This window comes from Podarcis vaucheri (genome assembly GCF_965113315.1).
Source record: "Podarcis vaucheri genome assembly, chromosome: 10".
Taxonomy (NCBI): domain Eukaryota; kingdom Metazoa; phylum Chordata; class Lepidosauria; order Squamata; family Lacertidae; genus Podarcis; species Podarcis vaucheri.
Window position 1 is genome coordinate 51081685 of NC_138748.1, and position 26333 is coordinate 51108017.

A 26333-nucleotide genomic window follows, 5' to 3' on the forward strand; every position below is an offset into this window, starting at 1 on the left:
GGCAAGTCGGGAATCGCTTCCGGTGCGAGGGGTCGCGAGGGGTTCCCTGCCTGAGGGTCTGCTTCTCTCCCCAGTGAGGTCCCTCTTGGCGCCTGCCAGTGGCCGCTTGAGGATGGATGAGGACGGGCTGCCCCTCGTAGGCTCCGGCATCGACCTGACCAAGGTACAGGCGGCGCCAGGTTGCTGGCGCTGCTCCCTGAGGCCGGCGCCAGGTCCCCAGGGAGCGAAGGAGGCAACTTCCCTCTGTAGGATTCTCCCCACCCCCCCCACCCCGTCATCTCTTAAACAGAGAAGCTGACAAGCTCTGTGAATCGGGGCTGTTGCTGTTGCCCTTGTAGGGCTCCTCCTGGACCTCTGGCAGGCAGAAGTTCGCCAGGAGAAGCTGCGCTCATTCGCCTGTGGTGTCGTGTTTTTATTAAAGATGCAAAAACTATGCGGGTGGGGAGGTGGGAGCGCGGGTAGGGCAACCTCTAAGGAAGCACAAGTCTATGGAGGCTGAGGGTTAGAGAAGAGGGCGGTTGCGAGGAACTGGGGGGCGGAGGGTGTCCTCACGGGAGTCAAAAGTGGCTTAGCTTCCTCTGCCATTCGTCTCCTCTGGGAACCAGTTGAGTGAAAAAACAATCCACTCTGGGCCTCCTTCGTGGAAGTTACAAGAGGCTTGCATAGGAAACATATATTCTGTGCCCTTATATGCCAGTTTGTTAACAGGTAGTAGCAACCACTGGTCATCTGACCCACCCTGAGTAGCCAAGTCTTGAAGGTTTCCAAAACATCTTGAACAAAGAGCATTTTTTAGTCCTTGATCATCAAGCATCCCTCTGAATTGGTTGTTTGCTCTTCCATTCCCTACTTTCCTTCATCCATAAGATTGCCTTTTAAAACCATGTCCCTTTTTTCAATTTTAAATCATTTGACCAGGCCTTTCTGCACTGTAGTCAATTTTGGAGGTTGTTCCCCCCCCCCCCTTTCTGGCTCTGATTCACTCTTGAGTGCAATTGTTCTGGAGCAGGCTTGATAACCCATGTAGCATATTGGAACATGCTCAGTCCCAATTCCCCTGGGGAAACTTAAATAGCTACACTGCAGTACTGATTTGGAAAATAAGGCAAAACAAATTAATGGGTCTGGAAGGTTGCAGGAGCAGCAGGAGCTGAATTTCTCAATGTGTGCTTGCAACTCATCCAACCCTAATGTAATGCAAGTTTGATTCCATAAATCATTGACTTCCAAGCTGTGTTCTGGAAAATCCAAAGTGTGTTGTTGGACCAGGACCAAGACCAAGGAGACCCAACTTAAAATCCCCACCAGCCATTAAGTTCCTTGGGTGATCTTGAGCCAGTCACTCTCTCTCAATCTAAACGTCATCACAGTGTTGTTCTGAGGATGAAATGGGTGGTGGTGGTGGTTGCATGCTATTCTGCATGCTAAAATGTAATAAACCCTTGCCTCAGATACTACATGAAACCAATAATGGCAGATAAAGTTCCCTGGCAGACAGTTTGTCAGATCTGCCAGTCTTCTTTTGCAGTATGCCAGTGCTCTGCATGAACCTGTTGTGTTCCCCTAGAACAGGTCTTGCATTCTACTACAGCAGACACCCCGGTAGCACTTCCTTGGCAGATGACAAGCCAGTGGTTCCTTGAAAGCAGGAAGCTTCAAAATCACAAGGGAGTAAACTTAGTGAAATATAATCCAATGACAGTAGCAAGCAGGTGCTGCAGGTAAAATGGGGAGAACTCTGCAACACTCCATAAGAAAATCCACTGTGAGATTTCTGCTGTGGCAACACATTGCACTTTGATCATGTATGCAGGATCCAGTAGTCCCTAGGATGAAATTTTTCCATGCCAGACACCATACTGGAAGATGCATGATACTTAAAAAAAAGAAATGCCACACTTACTGGAAAGATAAATTCCTTTCTGACTTTCATAGATAACTCCTGAAGCATCTAATTTAACATATCTCCATGAGCTGTCACTGAAATATTTCATCATAAATGCCTGTTGTAAAATTTTTATTGGTTGATTCATAGATAAAGCCATGACTTGGTGGCTGTTGTGGATTTGCAGTAGGATAACGATGATGATGGAAGTGTTTTTAGGCTAGCCCATGCCCTCACAAATGACTATAAAAATAAGTTTACCGGAGAAACTATTTAATATACTTCCAAAATCCATCCGCTACCTTTTTCAGAATGCGAGACATGCAGCCCCTGCATATTCATACTTACTCAAAAGTAAGTCCCACTGAATTTGATGGTATTGGCTCAGAGATAGCAGTGCAACCTTAATCTGTTCTGTTTTACATTTGTGGTCTGTCCCATTCTTGTAGATCAGTGTTAAGGAGCCTGTGGCCCTCCATGTGTTATTGGACTCGTGTTCCCATCATCCATGACAGCTGGTTATGATTGGTGAGGCTGATGGGAACTGAAGTCTCAACAACATCTGGAGGTTTTCCATCCCTGTTATAGAACTACCACGTTTACATATTTGAATCTGTGACTCAGATGGAAAACCATATGCCTATCCAGTTTGCATATGTTCCAAAACTGGGAAGAACTGCAAGCATAATAGAGCACAGGATTACACTTTTATGTGACTTGCATAACTTGAAGCATTGATCTGAAAATAATAAATTGGATTTCCGCATATCCATAGCAAAAGTGCAGCAGATATGTGTATTCAAACACTGGATAGTGGTGTTGGGAGCAACTTTACTCAGTTTTATCATCATATAGGTTTTGGGCGTACAGAATGAGCCTTGCTATTGTTGTATTTGTGCTTTGTACAATGCAGGTTCCTGCCATCCAGCAGAAGAGAACAGTGGCATTTCTAAACCAGTTTGTGGTTCACACAGTTCAGTTCCTTAACCGATTTTCCACTGTTTGTGAAGAGGTAAGTAAGTATACACTGTACTACCTTGGGGAAGGGGGTGGGTGCATGTTGCAGACAGGATTTGCATTGTTGGCTAATAGTCTGCTGTGTGGTGTACAAGCCCATTCCCTCTGACGAATTTTGTAAAACATGGTTAAAATGCAGGGTTCATTACTGCTAACTTTCCTAAAGAGATGGTGCTTTGAAAGTTCAGTAACACTTCCTCTTCAAGGAGGAAAGAGACACTGGCTGGAAAGTACCCCTTTAGCTTTTTAGGGTCTGACATGGTGCAGTAGATAGCACCAAGCATGGCTATCAGAGGCCCACATTCAAATAAGGAGCATAGGAAGCTGACTCAGGTCAGACGAGCCTTCAAGCCCAGTATTTTCCACTTGGATTGGCAATCTTTCCCATCGCCTGCTACCTGCTTCTTCTAAGCAGAAATGCGATGACATGTTATCTGCCACACAGCTATAGTCTCCTTGTTCTGCTGCGAAGCTCACTGGTAGGTCTTAAATCTCTAAATCATTCTGGGTTGTTGTGGTTTTTGTGTGTGTGTGTGTGTGCTTGTTTTTTGTTTGTTTAATACAAAGTATCCCAGACAGTTCATAATGTAATAACATTTAAAACAGTACATAATTATTCATGCTCTATAGATATTTATGGATTGATTTTATTGTATTGTATATGCTGTAAGCTACCTTGATATATTTCCCAAAAGTGCAGATTATGTACTTCAAATAAATAAATAAATATCATAAAAACACCAACAATCAGATAAATAATTAAATAATTAAAAAGGGAGAAAGGCTCAGACAAGGTGGATTTCCCTTTTCAGGGCATTGCATTGCCCAGGCACCACTCTAGAAAAGACTTTCCCCTTGTGGCTATCTGGCGTTCTTCATATGGCTGGGCCTCCACATGAACAAACCACGATGGCTATGCAGAACCTCCACCATTGGAGACTATGCCTCTGAAGGCCAGTTGCTGGGAATCCCAAGTGGGGAGAGTGCTCAGTTGTGCTCATGTCCTGCTTGCAAGCTTGCCATATCCATTTGGCTTGCCACTGCGAGTAAAAGATGCTGGACTGCACAGGCCCTTAATCTTCTCCAGCAGGCAATTCATATGTTCAAAGGTCAGACAGATTCGGAGGTAGAGGTGATTCTTCAGATCCACTTTGTCACAGCTTGGTGCCCTCCGGGTGTTTTGGACTACAACTCCTTTCATCCCTGACTGGTGGTCATGTTGTCTGGGGCCAATAGGAGTTTGAATCCAACAACATATGGAGGGTACCCTGTTGGGGAAGGCTACTTTAGATCCTAGGGTCCCTGGATCTATCCACCTACTAGGGCAATTGTGATGATAAGAGAAGAATAGGAAAGTGTTCCGTACACTGATAAATGCCATAAGAATCCCGTTGTATAGAAATCAGCTTCCAGTGTTCCATCCTACTCAATGCACATCAACAAGAAATGGAACTTGTGGTGGGGCTTTGCAGATAGCAGCAAAATTCATTGTCAGTAATTGGGGTCCCAGGGGGTATCTAGGGCCCCCAGCCAGGTCTAGTCTTTCCCATTGCTTTATCTTCCATAAGTGAGTGTTTGCTATTCACCCATGTTGGGTAAAGTGAAGCAATGTCATTGATGACACTGTTGGGTTTGAAGGTCAACCTGCCCTTGGACTGTGTGGTCTTGTCATCACTGATGGTGAAACAGGGAAGGGGCACCATCTGTCTCTGTGCATACTGCACCCTGCAGAAGTCCTTTCAATATGCAAGCCCTCCTTCATGCACCATTATTTATTTGTATTTTGACAAAATATTTCCAGACTGGCCTTTGCAAGCAATCAGTATTGATTGGCGCCAATAGGCTTTGCAGACTTACTTGCATTGCTACATTTAAATTTTAAGTCCTATCACCTTCCTTCAACTTCATCTTAAAAGGCACCATCATAAGGTTTTCTGATATATAAATGACTTCAGATAAATTGACTTTGAACAGCTAAAAACCAGATGGCTAGTTCTTTTTCTTTCTTTTTTATCCCAAAGTCTTGACAGCCCTAAATGCTTGTGTGTGGTCATTTTTTAAAAAATGACATCCATTCCAAAGAACAAAGAGGCATCTATAAAGAAAGAGATGGAGACCAAAAAGGGAAAACAAAACCCCAAGCTCATCAACATCTGTGCTTCTTTGTCTCTGTTATGTTGGCAGGTTGGCATATTTCTCAGGGTGTTAAAGATTTTGGCTCTAAGAGGCCAGCAAAAAGTTACTACCGTGCCAGGAGGCAGGGAGAAAAATGCTACAGATCTGCCAGCCAACACACTAGCCAAGGGTACAACACAGGCTGGTTGCATATGGCAGCAATTAGTTCAAGCCGCCATATCAGTTCTTAAAGTTTGGGCTTTTTTGCAAATCAGCTTGCATTTTAAAATAAGTCTTGTATAGCGTTTGGAGCATTGTGTCAGTTCACCTGACCTTTTATCACATTTATTCCACCACTTCCAAATTGGATTACTATTTACGAGTAGGTCTGAATGCTTTAGTTGGAAGATGGGTTTGTAATACTAATTGCTCAGGTTTCACTTGTTTTGTTGTGGAGGAGGTGGGTTAGGCTATTTTGATTGTGGCATGTCATGGGATTGTAATATAGCATTCCCCATCTAAAGATGAGCAGTAACTTTTGTTTATTAAATTGTTTCACTCTTATTCTACCCTTTTGCAAAAACTATATGGGGAGGTTTCTAGCATTTCCCCCTCCCAGTGCGCAGGTTTATTTAAAGGAGTAATTGTTCTGTTTACAACTTTCACATAGCCTTTCATCCCCAAATCTTTGAAATCAGTAGAGATACACACAACAATCTATATCCGGTCTGAGGAAAATTCACGTGTTGATTTATAGTCCGGTCCATTTTCTCATTAATCTGCAATTTTTAATCAAAAAAATCTGTACAAAAATTCTTCTATATGCCAGGATTCAGCATTCTCTGACCACCAGTGCAAGGGCTATTACGCTAGTGTAGCAATGAAAATAAAGGGTGGGCAATACTAAGTGCAGTGCAACAATTGTGCTAGCGGGAGCTTGTTGTGCAGCAGTTTGTTCAACAGGAAATATCAGTACTACAGCAGCAATCTGTTGCACAATCAGCAAAGAGAATCACAGTCATTTCCTGTACTTTCTCTTGGTTGAGCCATTCTTCTGGCACAAGTACACCACTAAGCAGTTTTAAATCAATGCGACGTTGAAATCCTCTCACAATCTCAATATACACATTTCTGATCCTACTTTACCATAAAATGCGTATTTGTTTAAATATTTTGATACCTTTTGTGGTGAGAACTTTATTGCAAAATTTTGAGAACTGCAAAATCCAAAGGATAATTTCATTGTGATCCACGTATTTGTTCTAGAGGTGTGAATTAGGTTAGTTCACTTTAAAAACTAACCAGTTCTGTATCCTATTGTGCAGCCCTTAACACATGACTCTTCAGGGTGCCCAGTTTTATCTTGTTCTTAGTCAAGGGTTTAAGATTCATTTTACACAATACTATTACGTAATAATTTGAAATAAAGTCTATATGGCAGGCTCATTCATAGATACTTTATTAATTGTCTGTGCAAAGTAAAAAATGCTTCCAGGCAGCCAATGACAATTTTTTTTAAAAAAAAAGTTGTCTTTTTTAGGCCACAGGTGACAATCAGCTATTTTGGGGCAGATGGAATGTTAAATGTTTTTGAGAGCTAGCAACTATTTACCAGGCTTCACTGTTGTATATGCACCAACTCTGGTATACAGCCTAATGTTATAATCAGAGGTTGATCTTGAGGTATTTTAGACCACCTGTGTGACAAGACTTAGTATAATATGCCACATATTAGCCTCCGAAAGAGTGAGGCAATAAGTATTTTGGGGGAGGGAGTGGAATGCTAAGTATTCCTGAGCAGGGAGGGCAGAGGAGAGAATTGCCAGTGAGTAAAAGTATGGAGTAATATATTTCACTTCCATCTTTCCCAGAAATTGTCAGCACTTTCCCTCCGTATTCAGCAGATTGAAACTACACTGAACATCTTGGATGCAAAGGTTTGTGCGTGATACCTCTCTTCTTGCTAGTTGTAGTCTTGAGCACAAATTAAGGGACTTGCCTGTATAATTCCCAAAGTCCGGTTTTTATCTGAGCTACATTCGTCTTCAGGCAGAACTGAGTATATTTTTTCAGAATGTTGGAATGTAAATGGAAACAGATGGCAAACGGATTTCTGTGATAAGGCAAAGAGGAGGTGAAGTTGTTGGGTGCAAGCAGGGCCCGAGTGATAAGCACTTCACCCCCCTGCTGGCCAGAATTTTGTGACATGTTGGTTTGTCTTAATTAAGGTATTGCCTATTAGTGGATGTTGAGGCCTTGGTGAAAAATAGCATGTACTGGATGCTGACTAAACAGCTACAAGTTTTATATTCTCAATATTAAAATGTTGTCTACTGTTCTTGGTGTTCCCATCTTCAGTTGTCTTCTATACCTGGGCTAGAAGATGTCAAGTTTGAAGTATCCAGCACCAGTGTCAACAGCGTTACGAATGGCCCTGTCCCACAAGTCTCAATAGATCCACAGTCAACAAATGTATCTCCTCAGCTGGAGGTAAAAGATTGAGCTCTTCCTGACTTGTTTTCCCCCCGTTTCTAGTTAGCCTTTCTAAAGCAAGCAATGACTTTGTTCACATGTGATATGATTTGCTTCTCACAGACCACAATCTGTAGTCAGGGTTTGTTTTTGGCTTACTGATTGTGGTTTGTTGGATCTGTGGTTTGGACATAATTCATAGCCAGGGATTGTGGTTTGTTTCATCCATGTGCTAGAGAGGAGGAGCAAAACAGTCCCAGTCTGTGTGCTTGTGCTAAACTTAACCATGGTTTACCATGATATGTGAACTGAGTCAATGTCTGCACATGTTTAAAGATTGGCACGTAATGTTTTCTCTTTATAGCAGAGCACCGGTCATGAGATGGGGCAACAGAAGACGGAAGGAGCCACAGAAAATATCATCACAGTAGCAAAGGATCCCCGCTATGCAAGATATCTCAAAATGGTTCAAGTGGTAAGACAGTTGTTCATCAGGCTTCATCAGACACCAAATTTGTGTGTATTCTGTATCAAGCAGCCTTCGAAGTTAGCCCTTCTGGCTGTCCACTCTAACTTCTTTTTAACTAATCCTCTAACTTTTGATAAACTCCCTCTTCTGAAAGGGTATGTGATTCTGTTGGAATTGGTGGTGGTGGCTGTTGTCAGTCAATTCAGAACTCTATTTCTCGCCTAATGTAGACCCTACTTACAATTATTTGTTATATTTATTAATGTCTCTTTATTGTGATCTGAATGTGCGTTTGCTCTTTCAGTGTGATGACAATTCAAATCATCTATAACTAATGGCTTTCCATCTCTGAACTTCCCCATTTAATGTGTTTAGAGACCTCTGCAGCAGTTTCCGTGTTTGATGGCTCTGCGCCAGGCTTGATGGGAACAATATGTGTGAAAAGCCACTCAAGGATCAGTTTTGTTCCTTTTAGTTTGTTTCCACTGATGTCCAGCCAAACCAGTTAAATTGCTCAACATGTGATGGACCTTTGCATCTAGAACATGCTTGCAAACGAGCTCTTTGTAAGCAGGCCCTGGCTTCTTTCCATTCTGATTGAGCCTCCAAGCCAATTGTCTCATTAGCATTTCCTAACCTCCTGTTGATGAAAGGAATAGGAACAGAAGTCACTTTACTCTGAATTAAACAGTAGTAATAGAAAAGAAAATTACGTGCCCAGAAAATTGCAGGCGAGCAGACTGCTATTGTGCTTGTGTCTTGCTTGTGGGCTTCAAAAAAGCATTTGAGAACAGGGTGCAGGGCTAGGTGGCCCACAGACCTGCTTCAGTAAGCTCTTCTTCTGTTCTTAATAAAAATTATGTGAAAAGGCAAGACTATGCCATTCACATTTTGTTTCTAGAAATAAGAGACAAAGGTATTCGGAATTTATATGGATTAACGAAAGCAGGAGCGAATGATTCTCCGTGAGAGTCCAAAGCCATTCAGTATTCTTATTCCACAAAGGTGTTTAGTGGGACAAGGGAGAGGCACATGCCCATATTTTCCTTAGCTGGAGCATAACATGGAAATAACTCTTCACACATTTTCCTAAGAGATGCTTTTTAGCCATGGCACCATGCAATTGGTCTTATTTTAACCAGCTATTGGCAAACTTGCCCCCCCCCCCACCTCCATCTTTGGACCATGCTGTGCAGCCTTCCTGAAATTAAAATGGAACTAATGGCTTGATTTCCTTGCTTGTGCCCAAAGGTTGCTGTTGAGTCAGGCTTCAATACAAAGCGTTCAGATTCAGTATAGTTGTTAGGATATTCCACCAGACCTCTTTTGCTGGCCTGAACATTTTCCTGTGAATTGGGAGTGGCAAACTGGCGTTGTGTGGCTAGATAATTACCAGTGCACTTGGAAAGACTGATGTGGTGGCTGAAAGGAGAGTGTTTGGCTGATGGTTCGCTCTAATGTCCTTTTTTTGGTGATGGGATTTGTGCTGGGGTTGGGTGGGGAAGACAACTTTCTGCCCCCCCTCACACACACACCCTTTTAGAATCTTAATCACATTATTTGAAATCTACCCTTCTTCTGTAGCAAGGCTTCTTCTATATATGCCCCCTCCTCTTAGGTACAGCATATGAATGAGATGTTGGGCTGTTGAGGAGCACAGTAGTTTTATGTATATGTTACAGATGCATCAGGAAGCACAGCTTTACCCAAGTACAGTGGTACCTCGGGTTACATACACTTCAGGTTACATATGCTTCAGGTTACAGACTCCGCTAACCCAGAAATATTACCTCGGGTTAAGAACTTTGCTTCAGGATGAGAACAGAAATCGTTCTCCGGCGGCGCGGCAGCAGCAGCAGGCCCCGTTAGCTAAAGTGGTGTCTCAGGTTAAGAACAGTTTCAGGTTAAGAACAGACCTCCAGAACGAATTAAGTGCTTAACCCGAGGTACCACTGTAAAGCTACACATGAATTTTGGAGCCACAAAAAAGTGAGGAAAGCAGGCATGTACATGGTTTGTATTTCTTCTTTAGGAACATATAAGAAGTGCTTTATATGAGCTTAGGTTACCTGCATGAAGTAAGAAAAGTGGGCAGAGATTAGTTTTTCTCCCTCTCATAATACTAGAATCCATGGCCATCCAGTGAGAAGCTGAATGTTGGAAGATTCAGGACAGACAAAAGAAAGGATGTCTTCAGACAGAACAGAGTTACGCAGTATAATTTGCTCTCATGGGATGTAGTGATGGCCACCAACTTGGAATAGTTTTTAAAGTGGATTAGACAAATTCCCGGAGGATAAAGTGATTGTTGGCTACTACCCATGATGGCTGTCTGCTATTTATATTGTTAAAGGTTGCTGGGAATCAGAAAGTGGACGCGTTCTGTCGTGCTTCATCTCTGCTTCTAGGCTTCTCATAGGCTTCTGGTTGGCCACTGCAAGAACAGGGTGCTGGACTAGCTGGAGCTTTGGTGTGATCCAGCAGGGCTCTTACATTATTTTCTGGCCCAGTATTATCTACTTCAGCTGGCTCAGGCTTTTCACTTCATCTGCTGCCTGGTTGTTTGTTGTTTGTTTGTGATACAAGGGACTGGACCTGGGACATTCCACATCCCAACTTGTGAGTTCTGACATTGAGCTAAGGCTCCTCCCTTCCTTTGTGAGATCCAAATGTCTTCCAAGTGAGCTTTCTTAGTTTCATCTTCTGAAGCTACAGGAGGGTTGGGAAAACCAGTGATGTGAGTTACTCACAGTTCAGCTCTTCCTGCTTTTTTTGTAATGTTTTAAACAGTATCCTGTTCAAAGCTGATGATTCTAGTTCTCATGATAGTCACACCAGTGACATCTATGTATACTCCATGTAGACAGCACTGTCAAGAGGCTGTAGAGGAGCAAGCTTATTGTGGGCTGGCTTGAACAGAAATTTATTTGTGGGAAAGTGGCAAAAAAGTCTAACAAACATGGACCAGCAGAACTTTGTGGCCCCAATCCAAGTTGGTAAGGTGTAGTTAAGCCAATGCACCTGATTCTGTGTTGGAATGTAGCCTTATAACATAGCTGTGAGATTTAAGGGCAGCTTCTGCCACCCCCGTAGAGCTTATGTTTAGGCTTCTTGTATGCAAGTTAGGAGCTGCAGGTAAGCCACTATGGAGATGAATATATCCTGACCTGGTAGCCTAGGAATTGGGACAACCCAGCTATAAAGATTGAAGCAATATCAGTGATGGCAAAAATCCATGAGAAGCAAATTGCTTCAGTGGGTGTAACGGGTTCAAATGTTTGGTGGAAACATCAGAAAACAAAGAGAATAAAAATTGTAGCAGTAAGCAAGCCAGTTCTGACCCTTAAGACAGATAAGCTTTCTCTTAAATTGCAAGGGAACATTGATTCTCAAGTTAAAGGTGGGTCTGGAAGTAAATGATCTTCCATTTGGGACAACTACTCCACCTGTTTCATAAAACCCTAAGCTGTCTGTTTATAGGCCTCCAGGATATGATCTTAAATTCCTCTCACATTAGTTATGTAATACAGCTTGTGTTTTTTATTTGATTATAAATCATTTTAGTGCCGTATGTATGTTAGATACAGTTTTTGGCAAGCAAAAAACCTCTGCTGCATCAAAGCATAGGTATGTAGGTGTGGGTCTCATCTTCTCAATTTCTTACTTCATATTTCCCATGACACTTTCTGGGGTTGAATCTTAGGTGATAAACTTTCAATTCTCCTCTCCCCCGCCTCCCACACCAGTCCAGCAATTATTAAAAGTTCTGAAATGGGAAGAAGATATTGGGGGAGGGGTGTAGCTCAGTTGCTTTGCATGCAGAAGGTCACAGGTTCAATTCCTGCTATCTCTAGGAAGGAATGGGAACATCCCCTGCATGAAACCATAGGGAGCTGCTACCAGTCAGTGCAGGCAATACCAGGCTATATACACAAATGGTTTGGCTCAATATAAGGAAGCTTCTTATGTTCCTATGACACTTGCAAGGTGACATAAACCGTGGTATGATCTATCCAGCATGCAGTTTGATGGAGACCTCTGAAACAGAGAGCTTTATGTAAGATGGTTCCCCTCTACTACAATCTTGCATAGCTTTTTCAGCTGCAGTTCTTACATGCTATTCTGTTTCCTGGCTAACAGTTGTTTGCTATTTCTTCCATTGGCCTTTTTTCATATTTATAATAATTGTTCCCATTGTAAGATACAAAACGTTCTGGATAACAGAATCCTTAACACGTCCCGCCCCCCTCAAAAAAAATCTAGCTTCCATACTTTGGGTTACATTTTCCATATGGCATATGGTAAGTCCCAGTTATAAAAGATCTGTGTGACTCCTGGTAATTACAGTTCTGTAGATCCCCACTATTAAACTGCTGAGTTTAATTGTTTTTATTGGAGATAGCCAGTTTATATAAAGGGGGGGGAGCCCCAAATACAGATGCACACAGGAAAATATTAATCACCGAATTAGCATCACTATTGCTCTGCCAGCCTTAACCACTCTCTCCACTTTCATGTGTGGCGCTAGCACAGACACGCTTCTCTGAAACACCCGCCATGGCTCCTTTCTCCTTACCTTGGCCAAAGTACATTTGTTCAATGCCAAAACCAACCACGCACTACTGTTCACTTAGAGTTTGAGGTCTCTCACGTCCTTTTCAGACCTCCAGTAGACCTTGGAACTCAGAAATTTGACTCTCTTTTTTTCGTTTTTGACCTTTTGCATCAATGATGGCAAAGCAACAAGCTCTCTTTGAGCCTCAGTGGCAGGAACACAGGAGCCAATTCTGTTAGAACACCCCTAGCAGAGAGTTTGGACTTTCACAAACTGTTCTCTACGATCCTACAAGAAAATATGAAGGGAAGATGTTTGAGACTTGGGGAAATGGACCACAAGTAGTGGGAGAGCTTGCATTGAAAGGTCATTTTCATATGCATAGTTGTCTAAAACTTACCTTTGTGCTAGCCCACATTTAAATGTTGATCTTGTGATGCCAGATTTGGAGAAGTCTGCTGAGAAGCTTCCTGTTTTATCGAGAAAGTGCTGAGGGGAGCTGCAGGAGAGTAGCATAGTTACAAATTGCAAGATGAATGAAGCTATTTTTCTGAGATTTCACAAAAATAAAAATAGCAGATCCATTGATGGATGGAATTAACTGCTGGCCCAGCAGGTGGGAAGTCAGTCTGGAGGTGTTTAAACAGAAAAAACAACAACAACAAAAACAACAACAATAATAACCCATCCATTTATACCCCTCTTTGGGTTACCCCAGCCACAAAAGTTTGGTAGCCTAATACCTGTACTTATGACCTAGGTAGAAGATGGGTCACAACCTCTACCTTCTCCAGCAACATCAGCTAAGCAATTTTATTGGAAAGGACAGTTTCATTACGTGTCCCTTTATAAAAGTGGTTTCCTGTTAGTAGGATTATGATGTGATCTCAACTCTGCATGTTGTGATTTTGGAATCATAATGGCTAATCCCAGTTTCCAGTTGCTGTATGCAAACTGATGAGAAGAACTGCACGGGTAGAGATATATCCCGGGCAAAGAATGGTCACAGATATTCAAAAGGCCCAGGACCTGGCCGCTGTACTACACATACTAGTCCTGTTCTTTACATCTCATTTAGCTGGCTACTGGTTAAAGAAGCGGCTGAGAGCAATGTGCAGAGCTTGAACATTGGTCCCGCATCGCTGCATCCATTTCTTTTTCTCCTTCCTCCATCCACATCTTGATTTCTTTGACTCCACTGCCATGATCACCTTTCCTAACTCCAGCCATTTTTACTTGGACTGATGTTTGAGCATAATTTATTTCGTGCCTGGAGTGCATTGCTGACCATCTCTTGCATCTTTTTGTGGGACAATGGAGAATTCAAGAAAGAGCCCTGCTGGATCAGACAGAATGCCTGTCTCATTCAGCCTTGTACTCCTGCAGTGGGAATGGAAGCACAAGACCTGTAGCATGCTTCCATTCATGGAACTGGCATTCAGAGGCATGCAGCTTCCAACCTTGGAGGTGATATAGCCATTGTGATCAGTCCCAATGTGATTTGTCTAATCCCCATTAAAAGTCATCCAAGGTGATTGCCATCACTGCATCTTGTGGAAGGGATTCCATCGTTTAACTTTGTGTAGTGAAAAGAAATACTTCCTTTTGTTCATCCTGAATCTCCCACCATTCAGTTTCATTGAATGACTAAGTTCTAGTATTATTGGGAGAGGGCATTCTCCACCCACTTGATCTGCACCATGCATAATTTGGTTCACCTTTAAGCCCTCCCCCCCAATTTTTCTAAACAAAAAAGCCCAAGATCTTGCCTCTTAGGGGAGCTCCTCCAGCCCCTTGATTGTTTTGGTTGCCCTTTTCTGTACCTTTTTCAGCTTGACAGTGTCCTTTTTTGAGGAGGGAGAAACTCACATGGACATTGCAGACACGTAAGAGATATTCCACAGCAGCAAACATCTCTAGGTGTTTGAAAATGAAAGAAAATGGTATGCTAGCTACAGCCTCTGAAGTAAACCAAAGTTATTCAGAAATGTAATTCGGTTTTTCAACAACTTCTACTCCCAAACTTTCTATAGAGGCAGCCATGGGAAATGTGGCCTTCGATCACCTTCCTGCTATCAACAAAATCAGTTTCTCAGATCAGAGCTTTTTCCCTTAACATTTTTGTGTTTGCTCTTTATTCATGAAAACGCTGCGATTTTGATGGGACTCCCTTATACACTGCTTTTCTAGACTTTTATCGTTCTTTCCCCCCTCCGCAGGGTGTTCCTGTAATGGCAATAAGAAACAAAATGATTTCTGAAGGATTGAACCCGGATCTTCTTGAGTAAGTGCAACTACTTGATATTATGTGTGGAGAGACAGGACAGAGCTGGCGCTTGCAGTGGGGGATAGAAATGTGTATCTTGGTCATTTGTAAGCTTCAGAAAAAATCTAATATGAAATAAACTTGAAATGCTGAAAAAGCTAGTACACCCAAAACATCCTGCACAGGAGATTGTTCCATCAGTGCAAGCATTTCTGCTTTTCTGGCAGAACAATCTTCTGAATTCCACCTTAATTCTTTCCCAATCAGGTTTTAGTTAAGGCTATCCCCACTCCCTAAGCAGCAAGATTACCTCCCCCACTGAACACTTTTAATGGCTTGAGGATATTATCTTACTTTTTTCTAGACAGTAGCCACAGTTAAGCATGGCTGAGTTTTTTCCACTGTTGGTGATGGAACAGCCTATACATGCAGGTCCACCTCTTTATTGCCAGCATTTTAAAGGAGAATAGATAAAATTTTAGAGATTTGTTTTACTATCAACAGAGAAAAAAAATAACTGGCTCACTTATTTGGGATTGAAACCCAACAGAAGCTTCAGTTCCTTGTCAACAGAAGAGCTACAGGTAGCCTGATCCCAAAATTTAACTGTGCTGCCTATAATAAAAGCGAAGGATGAGGCATACCTTTTGATTTTCATAACCCAGGAAAGATTCTCTGGTGCATATGTTCTGGATTCCTAAATCAATGTTCTCAGACATAATGAAACAGTATAACCCCATCTTAGAACATACCCACAATCTAGAATTCCGACTTCTAAATACATATCCTGACCAGCCCCTAAGCTGCCCACACTTCTCCCTGGCTCCCCACATCAGTACTGTTACAGGGGCCACGGCAAGCTCTAACAGGACTCTGTATCCCTTTCACGAACACCAGTAGGGCTAGGACCTGTCCTTGAGAGAGTGTCTTAGACCTTTACAATTGATAGGTCTATTACCATTGCATGTGCAGGTACCCCTACAGGCTGAGAAATGTTGTTCTGCACGATGTACTAATAACTACAGCAACAGTACTTGGCCTTTATGCTGTGCTTTTGGAGTGTTCAAAGAGCTTTGCACCAGTCATCTTTAGAGCAACCCTATAAAGCCGGCCAATATTATCACGCCACTGCAACAGAACAGCAGCTGAAAGCTACCTCAGTGAGCTAAACGAGATTTGAATGGGACATCCCTACCTCACTTCCAAGGTTTTCTGGATTTTGCATCCAAAGAGAGATCTCTGAAATTATACCCCCTTCCTATTGGAAACTAGTCTGCTGCAGTACAAACACCACCTGCCTGCCTAGGAACTTGTCAGTCGACTTCATATAGGTAATGATGTAGGCATTGCCTATGAAAGCCCAGAGTAAACCTCTGAGGTCTGTAAGGTTACGAAGCACATTTTGCTGCTGCATAGCAACACAACTGCGCTTCTGCAAGTAGCTGCAGCATTGACACTTAACATGTCTTCTAACGTTGCACATGATCATAGAATTATAGAGTTGGGACGGACCCACCGAGGGTCATCTAGTCCAACCCCCTAAGTTGCGGCTTCTTATCTTTCCCTTGCAGGACACCAGATGCTGCAGTGCCTACCTGGGGAGGGGAGGCAAATGCAGAAGACAGTTCTGACAGCGAATCCTCATTTAGTGACTGACAGCGCTGATCCAGGTGCATTTTTCCTTAAGAGCCCTCTTCGCAAGTGCTTGTGTACAAAACTTAAATCTGAAAGATTTCCTGATAGCTTGAGCCATAGAAAGTATTCGTCTTTAAAGGAATTGCTACTTTGCACTGGGGTCTTTGCATCGTCTTCCTCAGAGTTTTGAATGAAGGCCCAGTCTGTCCTGAAGGGACCGACAAGATGTGCTGTTACTTACGACATGATGGCCCTGATCTATTGTTCCAAGGAAGCTCAGGGTAAATGTGGGGCAGGTGGGAGAGTAAGTAGACCATGCAAGTACGGCAGGTGGGAACAGGTGTACTAGCTCTGTCACTTTCACCCTCCACAAGTTCTGCGGATGACCAACTCTAGCGGGGAGCCTCCTGCATTTGTGGATTTGTGTACATTCCCTGTGCCACATAGAACCCTGATCTTCCTACTTCCTACACTGCAAGGAGATGGGTGCCCCTCATTCATGGAGGGGGATCAGGACAGGGGAGGGCAGAGCTAGCGTGCTCATTCTTGCTCTCTCCACTGGCTTTTCTGCTTATTTGTGAGTAAGGCACCCAAGAACAGCTTTGCATTTCTGATGAAGCCAAGGTGTTTCTTTGGACAATACTGATAGCCTTTTAGATTACCTCTTTATGACTGGATTCCACTACCCCTCCCTTCCTGGTAACTATCTATATTCAGAATGCTGCTAATGCTGTTTCCTACACGGCTTGCTTTTCTTTTTAATCCTCCAGTATCGAATGAGAATTGAAAGCACCAATTGCTTGCTGCATTGGGATAAGCACAAATATTCTATTTGTCCCAGTGGTCTAAGACCTCTGGGTGCGAAGGGCAGTGACAGAAAGACTGAGGGTGGAAGATGGTGGCTCTTTCCACAAGCATCTCACACAAATCACACGCCATTGCTGCTACACCCCGCCCAAGTTTTCTTCCAGTGGAGATCCTGTATTAGGCACGTGCAAATCTTAAGGTAGCTCAGTCGCAAAATTTTGCGTATTGTATCACTGCCATCATAGTCAGCAAGCGACTTCTGTGGGTTATATCTTGTTTAGAATATCACTCGTAATTATTATAGTGCACTCAAGAAATAAAGGTCCAGGTTATTTAGGAGAGTGGAGCTTTAAATTCTGATGGGTAAGAAAGTTATTTTCTGATAAGGTTTTTTAATGCAATAGCAAAGACTTCCATGGCTTACAATTTTGAAAGATAGACACAACTAGCAAGGAGATTATCTTGTTTTCAAAAGCTTATTCAGGAAAGCAACACTCACAGAAACCGAGACCTACCATTTATTTCAAAGCATGAGTTGCCTTATATTTGATTAAAAAGAAGGGGCAGCCCTGTCTTAAATGAAAAACAGCCTTTTAAGATCAAAATGCAATGCTGCAAAATTACAAGACTGCATAAACTTTCGGAGGTCTTTTTTTGTGCAAGATTGGCTTGCATCGCTGCCTGGCGAATTTCACTAGTGATGTTAAAGACCACTTCACTTTATGAATTTAGAGCATTTCTTAATACTCAAAAAAGAACGCTAATGCCCTTCCACCCTGTATATGCATAGCAGGGATCTGCAGTTGTCTGTGACTTCCCAGTGTGGCGTAGAGAGGTGTAAAGTGGCCCTCAGCTTTTGTCCTTCAACTTTTCTCCCAGCCCACCAGTGTTTTCTCATACTGCCATTCTGAATTTGCTGCACATGTGCTAGCGCCGTTGTGCTTTCAGCAAATGCCAGGATAGCCATTTATACATCAACATCAGATCTGAGTATGAGCCAAGAAAGGCCGGGGATGCACACGCCTCTTTGTTAGGAGAGTTCTGGCTGCAGGCGTGAAGCAGAATCTCATGCAATTCTTCTGATTGGAACAAGACATTCCGGGACATTTGTTTTTTCCAAAAATATTTCAGAGTAGATCAAGACATTTTGTTTCAAGCAACAAATCTAAGATGTAACCTTTGTCTAGGTCTTTATTAACCTGGTCTTCAGCAAAATGCAACTAGTATTAACAGTGTCTGCTTTCTCAGCCATAAATAACCAATCAAATACTATTTACCATGCTGCCTAATAACACATATTGTATACTACAACACTCAGAAGTGGATTCTGTATATTTGAAAAACACGCATCTATAATTAAAATTATGTTTTGTAAGCACATGTTTGATTCTTTGTGCAACGTGTAGATAAAATTGCATGTTTTGATGCAGCCTTATTCATTTTTATTGTCACTAAAGTGCACTGCAAGAATATTTGAAACTATCCTTCCCCAGAAGTCAAGGGAGATAAGAGTCCGAGAAAACAACATTGCTTAGCAGCAGAGAGATTTCTTACACCTGCAGGCAGGCAGCATTTGAAACCGTGCAGTGGAGTCTAGAAATACTATTTTTCTGCACTAATTAGTTATAAATACAGTCAGGTATTGTTTATGTCAGTTTTCAGCTGCAGAACATTGGTGGTTGATTTCAGAAATTCTCAAACTTTAAAGGAAAAGGTGGCTTCATTGTATGTGGATTAATGATGCAATGTAAGTTTCATTCCCTCCAATGTTTTTGTAAGTGTTACTGTTCATGCAAAACAGAAAAAGCCTGTAGCTATTATTTATAAACACAACAAAAACAGAATAAAACAACCTGAGTGATTCCAGTATTTTAACAAATAATATCGTTTGATACAGTTTGACCTATTTCGGGAAGATGCAGATTATACATCTCTCATCAAGTGAGGAAAAAGTTGCACCGTTTTAACAATATAAAGCAGTTTGCCAGTTTAGTGCAAACCATGGTTTGCTGTAATGTTTGTTTGAATTAAATCAAAATTAAGCACTTATATCACAATGTTCAATGTAGATGTATATGCCAAGAATATTTATATGCATGTATACACTGAATATTAGTAAAAGTACTTCTAGCTAGTTCTGGAACCAACTCCTTCCCATCACCCCCCCACTCCCCACCCCCCGCATAACAAATTAGGAGCAATACAGTGGTACCTGTAGATATGAATGGGATCCATTCCGAAGCCCCATTCACATCTAGAAGCAACTGTAACTAGCGATGGCAGGTCTGCGCACGTGCGTGTTCACTTTTTGCCACTTCTGTGCATGCGCTTGAAGTCATTTTGAGCGCCTGCGCATGCGCAAGCAGCAGAACCCGGAAGTAACGCACTGTTACTTCCAGGTTGCTGTGGAGCGCAACTTGAACGCGCTCAACCCGAAGCGCATTTAACCCAAAGTATGACTGTAGTTTTTTATCCCTTCTTTTTGTCAAGGTGAAGACGTTTGTGAGTTATAATGATGTTGGGAAGCCATCAGGCTGCTGAGATTGCTTTGCTCAAAGCTGACACTTTTTAGCATCGTTCTGCTGGAACCTCTGAATCATTCAATAAGAAATTGGAAGGGAACTTTTATTTTTTATTTTTTTATCAGCTTTGCTAGCTACTGAAGAAAAAGTATTTCCCAAAACTGCTGGAATGAAGGGGGATAGATTTATACAAAGATTTAAAAATAAAAATGTTAGGCATATTTTCCTCAAAATACCATGGATTGCTTTTAGAGCTAGATTGGAATATTTGTGTAAAGCTGCAATGTTTGGCCTCACAAAGACAGGATATATTTTATGCCCTTAATTGAAATTTATGAGAACTTTAACAGCTCATCCCAACTGGAACTGGCAACTTTAGCCCCAATATGGGTCTGGAGATAGGTTACTATCTTTTTATATGCAGTTTTATAGGAAATAGTTTACATTCAAGATGGGGGGATTAATATTTATTTTCCATATTTTGATCACCTGCCTGCAATCTTAAAATATGAATGAAATTGCCCATTGTTTCACAGTTATTGGAAGATGTACTGTTCGTGGGAAGGCTGGTGAGCAAAACACTTAATTTATTTAGAGCAAGTGGGGGGGACGTTTGGCCCGATGGATGTTGCTGAACTACAACGCCCATCATCCCTGGCCGTTGACCATGCTTGCTGGGACTTGCAGTTTATCAACATCTAGTGGGCCAAAGGCTCCCCTCACTTGATTAAGAATACAGTGGTACCTCAGGTTACAGATGCTTCAGGTTCCGACTCCGCTAACCCAGAAATATTACCTCAGGTTAAGAACTTTGCTTCAGAATGAGAACAGAAATTGTGCTCCGGCGGCGCGGCAGCAGCAGGAGGCCCCATTAGCTAAAGTGGTGCTTCAGGTTAAGAACAGTTTCAGGTTAAGAACGGACCTCCGGAACGAATTAAGTACTTAACTGGAGGTACCACTGTAAAACTAAAAACATTAGGCATGAGAAAAGCCCACCAGAAATCTAATTCCTCAGCTCCCTCAGGACAAGGTCTCCAGAGCTTTGTGTAAGATCTGGACTGGAACACCTACAGAACATGATGCACTAGAACCAGGACTTTTTTCCCCAGCTGGAATTCGTCAGGACTCAGTTCTGGCACCTCTCAGGTGGGTGCCATTGCCACTCTAAGAGAACAAGGGGGGAGGATATGTACATTTTAAAATATATATCCAAATTTCTCTCAGGTCTGAGGATGAATCAAGGTTTTGCCAAGGACCCACATTCTTTTGGAGCCTACCAGAACTTCAACCACAGAAGTGGCAGCAGGTAGCAAGTCAATGGGCAACTTCAAGGCCTCAGTTCTCCCTTCTTAGGGTTCTTTATTTTGAAACCTAGCTTGGACCAGACAGCCCTTCAGACAGAGGCTTGTCCTCTGTAAAGTAGGATACACAACTATCTATATATTGCCTGGCTGCGTGCTCCTGGGCTTCAGCTATATATAGGAGTATATGTAGAAGCTTTAGGTTTACAGAGAACTCTTTCTTAGAATGGAAGGGCATCTAAGTCCCACCTTTGGAAGGAGCAAATTTTATTTAAAAGATGCACTATATTAAAAAGCTTGCATGCACCACTGTCAACAGACACTCGAGAGTTTTATAGGATTTGCTGCAACCCCCACAGCAACAGCTGTTTATACCAAATTAAAACCATACTTGTCCCCTCGGGTGCAGCAATAGAACTGCTAGTACATTTGCAAAGCTAAGGGTCTGGTATGGTTTCCAACTGGATGAGGGATCCTGTGTTGAGATTCTGGCATTGCAGGGGGTTGGACTAGATGACTTTTGGGGTCCTTTCCGAACTTTACAGTTCTATGAGTCTCTGATTCTAGATTCATTACTAAAGACAGGAATGGGAATTCTGCTCATAAGGAATCCATTAAATGGGAAGAGCCTTTGAAGCTACAAGCTGTCTTTTCAGACTCTTCTCGTCTGCCAGCCACTGATTTTAGGAATGTTTTAGAAATACCTGCCAGTGCATAAATGGAACTCATTTTGGTACTGGGAACCAAAGTTACAATCTCACAAAAATACTAAAATGTATTGTATCTTCCAATTTATTAAGTAATAGCATCGACTTGTCTTAGTAATGATGGTGTTGGGGATGATAGATGTGTTTTAAAAAGCAAAGTATCAGATTTGATGTAATAGCAGGGTTGCTCATTTTGATTTTAAAGACCAAGCTTGTTCTTTGAGCATTTTTAAACGTAACTCCCAACAATTTCTCACACCATAATTTGCCTTCCCATGACCTTGTTTTGGAATATACTCCATGCAGATGGTCAGTTTAACAGAAGGGATTCTCCAAATTCTGCCAATTCCCAGCTACATTTAAGTAGTCATGGAAGACTTCAGGGCATTTAGCCCCAGGGGAAAGAATTCTTCCTTTTTTAAGATCGATGTGGTAGGTACAAGACATTCTGATAGTTAAAATTTGTAACAACTACGCCATGTGCTAGGCACAGATTGCTAGGCACAGGATGAGATCTAACAAGTTAGAGTTTTCTTGAGCATTTGGAGAAACAAGAGCAGAGCCAGTGTGGTTAGAGTGTTGTGGCCTGGGAGATCAGGGTTAAAATCCCCACTCAGCCATGACTCTCACTGGGTGACCTTGGGCCAGTCACCATCTCTTAGCTTAACCTACCAGACAGGGTCATTGAGAGGATGAAATGCCAAAGAGAGGAACCATGTACACCACCTTGAGCTCCTTGGAAGATAAAAGTGGTCCATAAAGGTAATAACTAACTAACTAAATAAATAAATAAGAGCAGCTCAACCACAGAAACAGTTGCCAGCAGGGTTTCTCCAAATGTGTAGTCCAAAAACAGCTGGAGACCCAAGTTTGGGAAACCCTGACCTAGAAGGTGAAGGTGGGCTGTTTCTTGCTGCAGGTCTTCAGACAGAGGCTGGACAGCCATCTGTTGGGTATGCTCTAGGTCTGGATTTTCTGCACTGGTGTACATCAGGTATGGGGAACCTTTGGTCCATGAGATGCTGCTGAACTATAAGCCCAGCAAGCACAGCCAATGGGCAGGGACAGTGGGAGTTGCGGTTCAGCAATACCTGGAAGGCCCAGAGTTCCCTACACCTTGACCACGTGGAGTATAAGGTCCCCTCCAGTTTTATGATCCAGGGATTAGAGGGGTCTGGTACCCAGCTTAACACCCCGAATTCGTAACAAATCAGCTCGCTGAAAACCAACTGGAAAAATCAATTGTGTCTTTTGAAAGACTGGCAGCAATCCTTTTTTATAGAAAAAAGCACGGTACATTCTACAATTGTCATAAGCAATTTGATTTAGTCACAGTTAAACTAACCAATGACGTTAGATTTAGGCAGGAGCCCAGCTGTTTGCTAGCAGAGGGTCGGGTTTGAGAGTGCCCTGGAATGAAAAATACCTGCATGGCTTTAAATCTGTCACCAACACCAAGATTAAGACGACCGCAAAATGGAAGCAAGCACATTTGTTGACGGTCACGAAGAAAGATGGCTTTGGAGCAAGAGAGCTGAAACCACACGCTAATGCTAGCATGCTCTATTTCTTTGCTTTGCCAGGACAATCTCTGTGAGCTGAATATTATGTAACACAGAATGACGACAGTGGACAAAAGCAGAAAGCAAGACACACTGCCAACTATGTGCCCCAGAACCGAAGCAAAGAAATGTCAAAGAAAAGCTTGCCTATTCTCAAGAGAACTTGCACTTGTTTTTTGGAGACAGGCTTTTTACCTTATGTGTCCAGCTGCTTCACAAACCTACCCCCCCCACTGGTCAGCAAGGCTCTGTAAAACAATGTTAGCAGGAGAAATGTATTCTTGCAGAAAATTCAAATTCAGGTCAAAAACCCAAGCGAACCCATATCTCTCTTCTAATCAGTGGAGTCATTCTCAAGCCTGATGTACAAACACTTTGCCAATCCCCCCTTTTTTGCCTTCAGGGGAGGAGGAAGAAACAACTGCCTCACCCTGAACAACAACAACAACAAATCCCACAACAAATCTGAGGGCCACTCCAGAGGATTACACCTTGTCCTCCTTTCACCTCTTTCATGTTCTTGGCTTTGCAAAAGGCCCAAGAAGAGGTTTGCCAGAGTGCTGCCACAAGGGCCAAGTTTGGGCTTTTTAAATGCTTTTGCTTTATTGCATTTGCATTAGCAGGGGATTTTATTTGGCCCATGGTGATCAGTGTCCTGAACAAAGCAACAGACATTAGGAGTTCTATGTAAGGGATAGTGTAGCCAGGTGATAAGTGTGGCTGACCACATTCACCAGGGCTGTGGTTTTGGATCTTGGGGCCTAACTAAACACTGCACGCAAATTCATGTAACAAAATTCCCAACAGCCTTTTAAAGAGAGGGAGAGAGTGAAAGACTGAGAGAAGCTGCCTAAGGAAGGGCCAGTTGGAGCACAGAGGTAGAGAAAGACTCTCTCTGTGTGTGTGTGTGTATACACAATGTATATTTAAAGCACCCTCCTGAACCCTTCATTCCTCACAGAGCTACAATTCCTAGCACCCTTAAACCACAGGTCCCAACATTTATTGGCAGGGTGGTGGTGTTAAATGTGCTTTAAATGTGTGGTGTGTATACAATCAAAGGGTGCACGCTTAATCCTTCATCTCTGCCACAAACCATCTTCCCAAATGAGGAGGGAAAGTGCTATGGGTGAGATTTACTGTAGAGCAGGGAAGTGATAGGTGGGGAAAGGATTAAGCACCCTGTCTTCCTCTCCTGCCACTTTCCCCCCAATTTAGGCCACTTCTTCTCCAAGTGACTGTTTTCATTCAAGAAAGGGCACTGGGGGTTTCACTGCACACATTTATGTGTAATGTTTAGGTAGGCTCTCCCTCTGGGCATTTCTAATGAGATCGACAGGAGTGTTTCCCCCCTTCAAGGAAATAAATTGCCAAACGAGTGAGATGTCACTTTTCACCTGACAGGCATCTTCCAGTTCAGGGCCTCATCAAGTGGCTAGTCCCTACAAAATCTCAGATTAAATGTCGTGGAAGACAACATTACCAGGTAGGAACTTCAGTGCCGCTGCTTTGGGAAGTGACACATGGAACACAGTACTAAATTATGTTGGGGGGTTGTCCTGCACCCCTGGCCTACTGGCGGCAAATCTGGGGGCCAATCCACCCAAGCAAATTCCCAAGATCAGGAAATGTAGTTCACAGTCAATCCAGGTAGCCAAGTTTCAAGGCCAGCAGTCAGGATACAGTTCAGAATCAAACCCGAAGCACAGACCCATCTCTATGGGGCGTCCAAGCCAAGGCCCATCAATATGGACAGTTGAGCAGACACAGCAGCTCAGCTCTCTTTTCCTTCTGTACTTTGCATGCTGATTGCTGTATCTGGGCTTTTTGAGGCGTGTGGCCCTTAACTGTTCTGAGCCTACTCCAGCTGAGGAATCACACACCTCCTTCCAGAGCTATCGAGTCCCACCTGGCCAACAAGGGAACTGGGTTGTGGGCCCTGGCTTGTCCCAGCCCATTATTATAAAGGACCCCTGAATGGTTAAGTCCAGTCAAAGGCAACTCTGGGGTGTGGCGCTCATCTCGCTTCAGGCTGAGGGAGCCGGCGTTTGTCCAAAGACAGATTTCCGGGTCATGTGGCCAGCATGACTAAACTGCTTCTGGCGCAATGGAACACAATGACAGAAGGCAGAGCTCACGGAAATGCTGACCACTTTCCCGCCACACCTATTTATCTACTTGCACTGGGGTGCTTTTGAACTGCTAGGTTGGCAGGAGCTGGGACAGAGCAATGGGAGCTCACTCCATCGCGGGGATTTGAACCGCCGACCTGATCAGCAAGCCCAAGAGGCTCAGTGGTTTAGACCACAGCGCCACCTGTGTCCCACCTCCATTAGTATACCCTGTACTGAAGCAAGAAAACTAATTTTTCAGTCAGTACAGATGGATGGAATGGAAGGAAGGCTGTTCCTTTCTGAGTCAATGCTCCCAGGATTAGCTGAGCAGACTCAGGCTGTGTATACATTCCATTTAATCTGCATTCAATGTGCTTCCACCGCTGGCTTAGGAAGGGGTGAACACACCACATTAGCTACTATCCACATATATGCTGTCATTTCTTAGGAAACGCTGGGTTTTGATGCAAACCAGCATTGATCCAAATGAGAAAAATAATGACCCAGCTGTTTTAATTCAGTAATGCGGACACAGCCTTAGTGGCATAGGGCTGTGTTCATGCAACAACAGTCATAAGGAGCAAAGGCCATACACGCAGCCAACTTAACTTGCCACATTCTGTAAAGTTTCAAGCAAGCAAGCATTATGTGTAGATACTGCTGGACTTTCTGTTGAAACAGGCACACACACACAATTCACAAAATTCCCTGCTTATTATCATATTAAAATCCTGATAACTTGCTCAATTTTTATGAAAGATTGTAGGCCATTTTTAAAGCCTGCCTTTTCCTTTCAGCCTTTCGCTTGACCCCCAAGGCTGAAATCCTATATACATTTTGGGGAATAAGCTCAAACCTTATTCAAAGCAGTTTACTTCTGCATAGAGGTATAAGATTTCAGTGTTA

General features: G+C 42.8%; 1 protein-coding gene across 3 annotated transcripts; it reads left to right on the forward strand.

Annotated features, from left to right (window-relative positions):
• Positions 1–23496, forward strand: WASHC3 (WASH complex subunit 3). Of its 3 annotated transcripts, XM_082240839.1 has the most exons (8): positions 3–163; positions 2799–2897; positions 6889–6954; positions 7376–7507; positions 7854–7964; positions 14733–14797; positions 16351–16449; positions 23335–23496. In XM_082240839.1, exons 1-7 carry the CDS (start codon positions 113–115, stop codon positions 16433–16435), a joined length of 609 nt encoding a protein of 202 aa, XP_082096965.1. In that variant the 5' UTR covers positions 3–112; the 3' UTR covers positions 16436–16449; positions 23335–23496. The 3 variants fall into 3 exon arrangements, with proteins under 3 accessions (XP_082096966.1, XP_082096965.1, XP_082096964.1); XM_082240840.1 differs by lacking the exon at positions 23335–23496 and having other exon boundaries at positions 1–163; positions 7857–7964; positions 16351–18599; XM_082240838.1 differs by lacking the exon at positions 23335–23496 and having other exon boundaries at positions 4–163; positions 16351–18599.
• The last annotated feature ends 2837 nt before the right edge of the window (positions 23497–26333 follow it).

What these genes read in the sequence shown, in the direction of transcription:
- WASHC3 (XM_082240839.1), top strand. Translation starts at nt 113, where the DNA reads ATGGATGAGGACGGGCTGCCCCTCGTAGGCTCCGGCATCGACCTGACC. An exon ending in TGAACATCTTGGATGCAAAG is followed by an intron (nt 6,955 to 7,375) that starts GTTTGTGCGTGA and finishes TCCCATCTTCAG; the next exon opens with TTGTCTTCTATACCTGGGCT. An exon ending in ATCTCAAAATGGTTCAAGTG is followed by an intron (nt 7,965 to 14,732) that starts GTAAGACAGTTG and finishes CCCCCTCCGCAG; the next exon opens with GGTGTTCCTGTAATGGCAAT.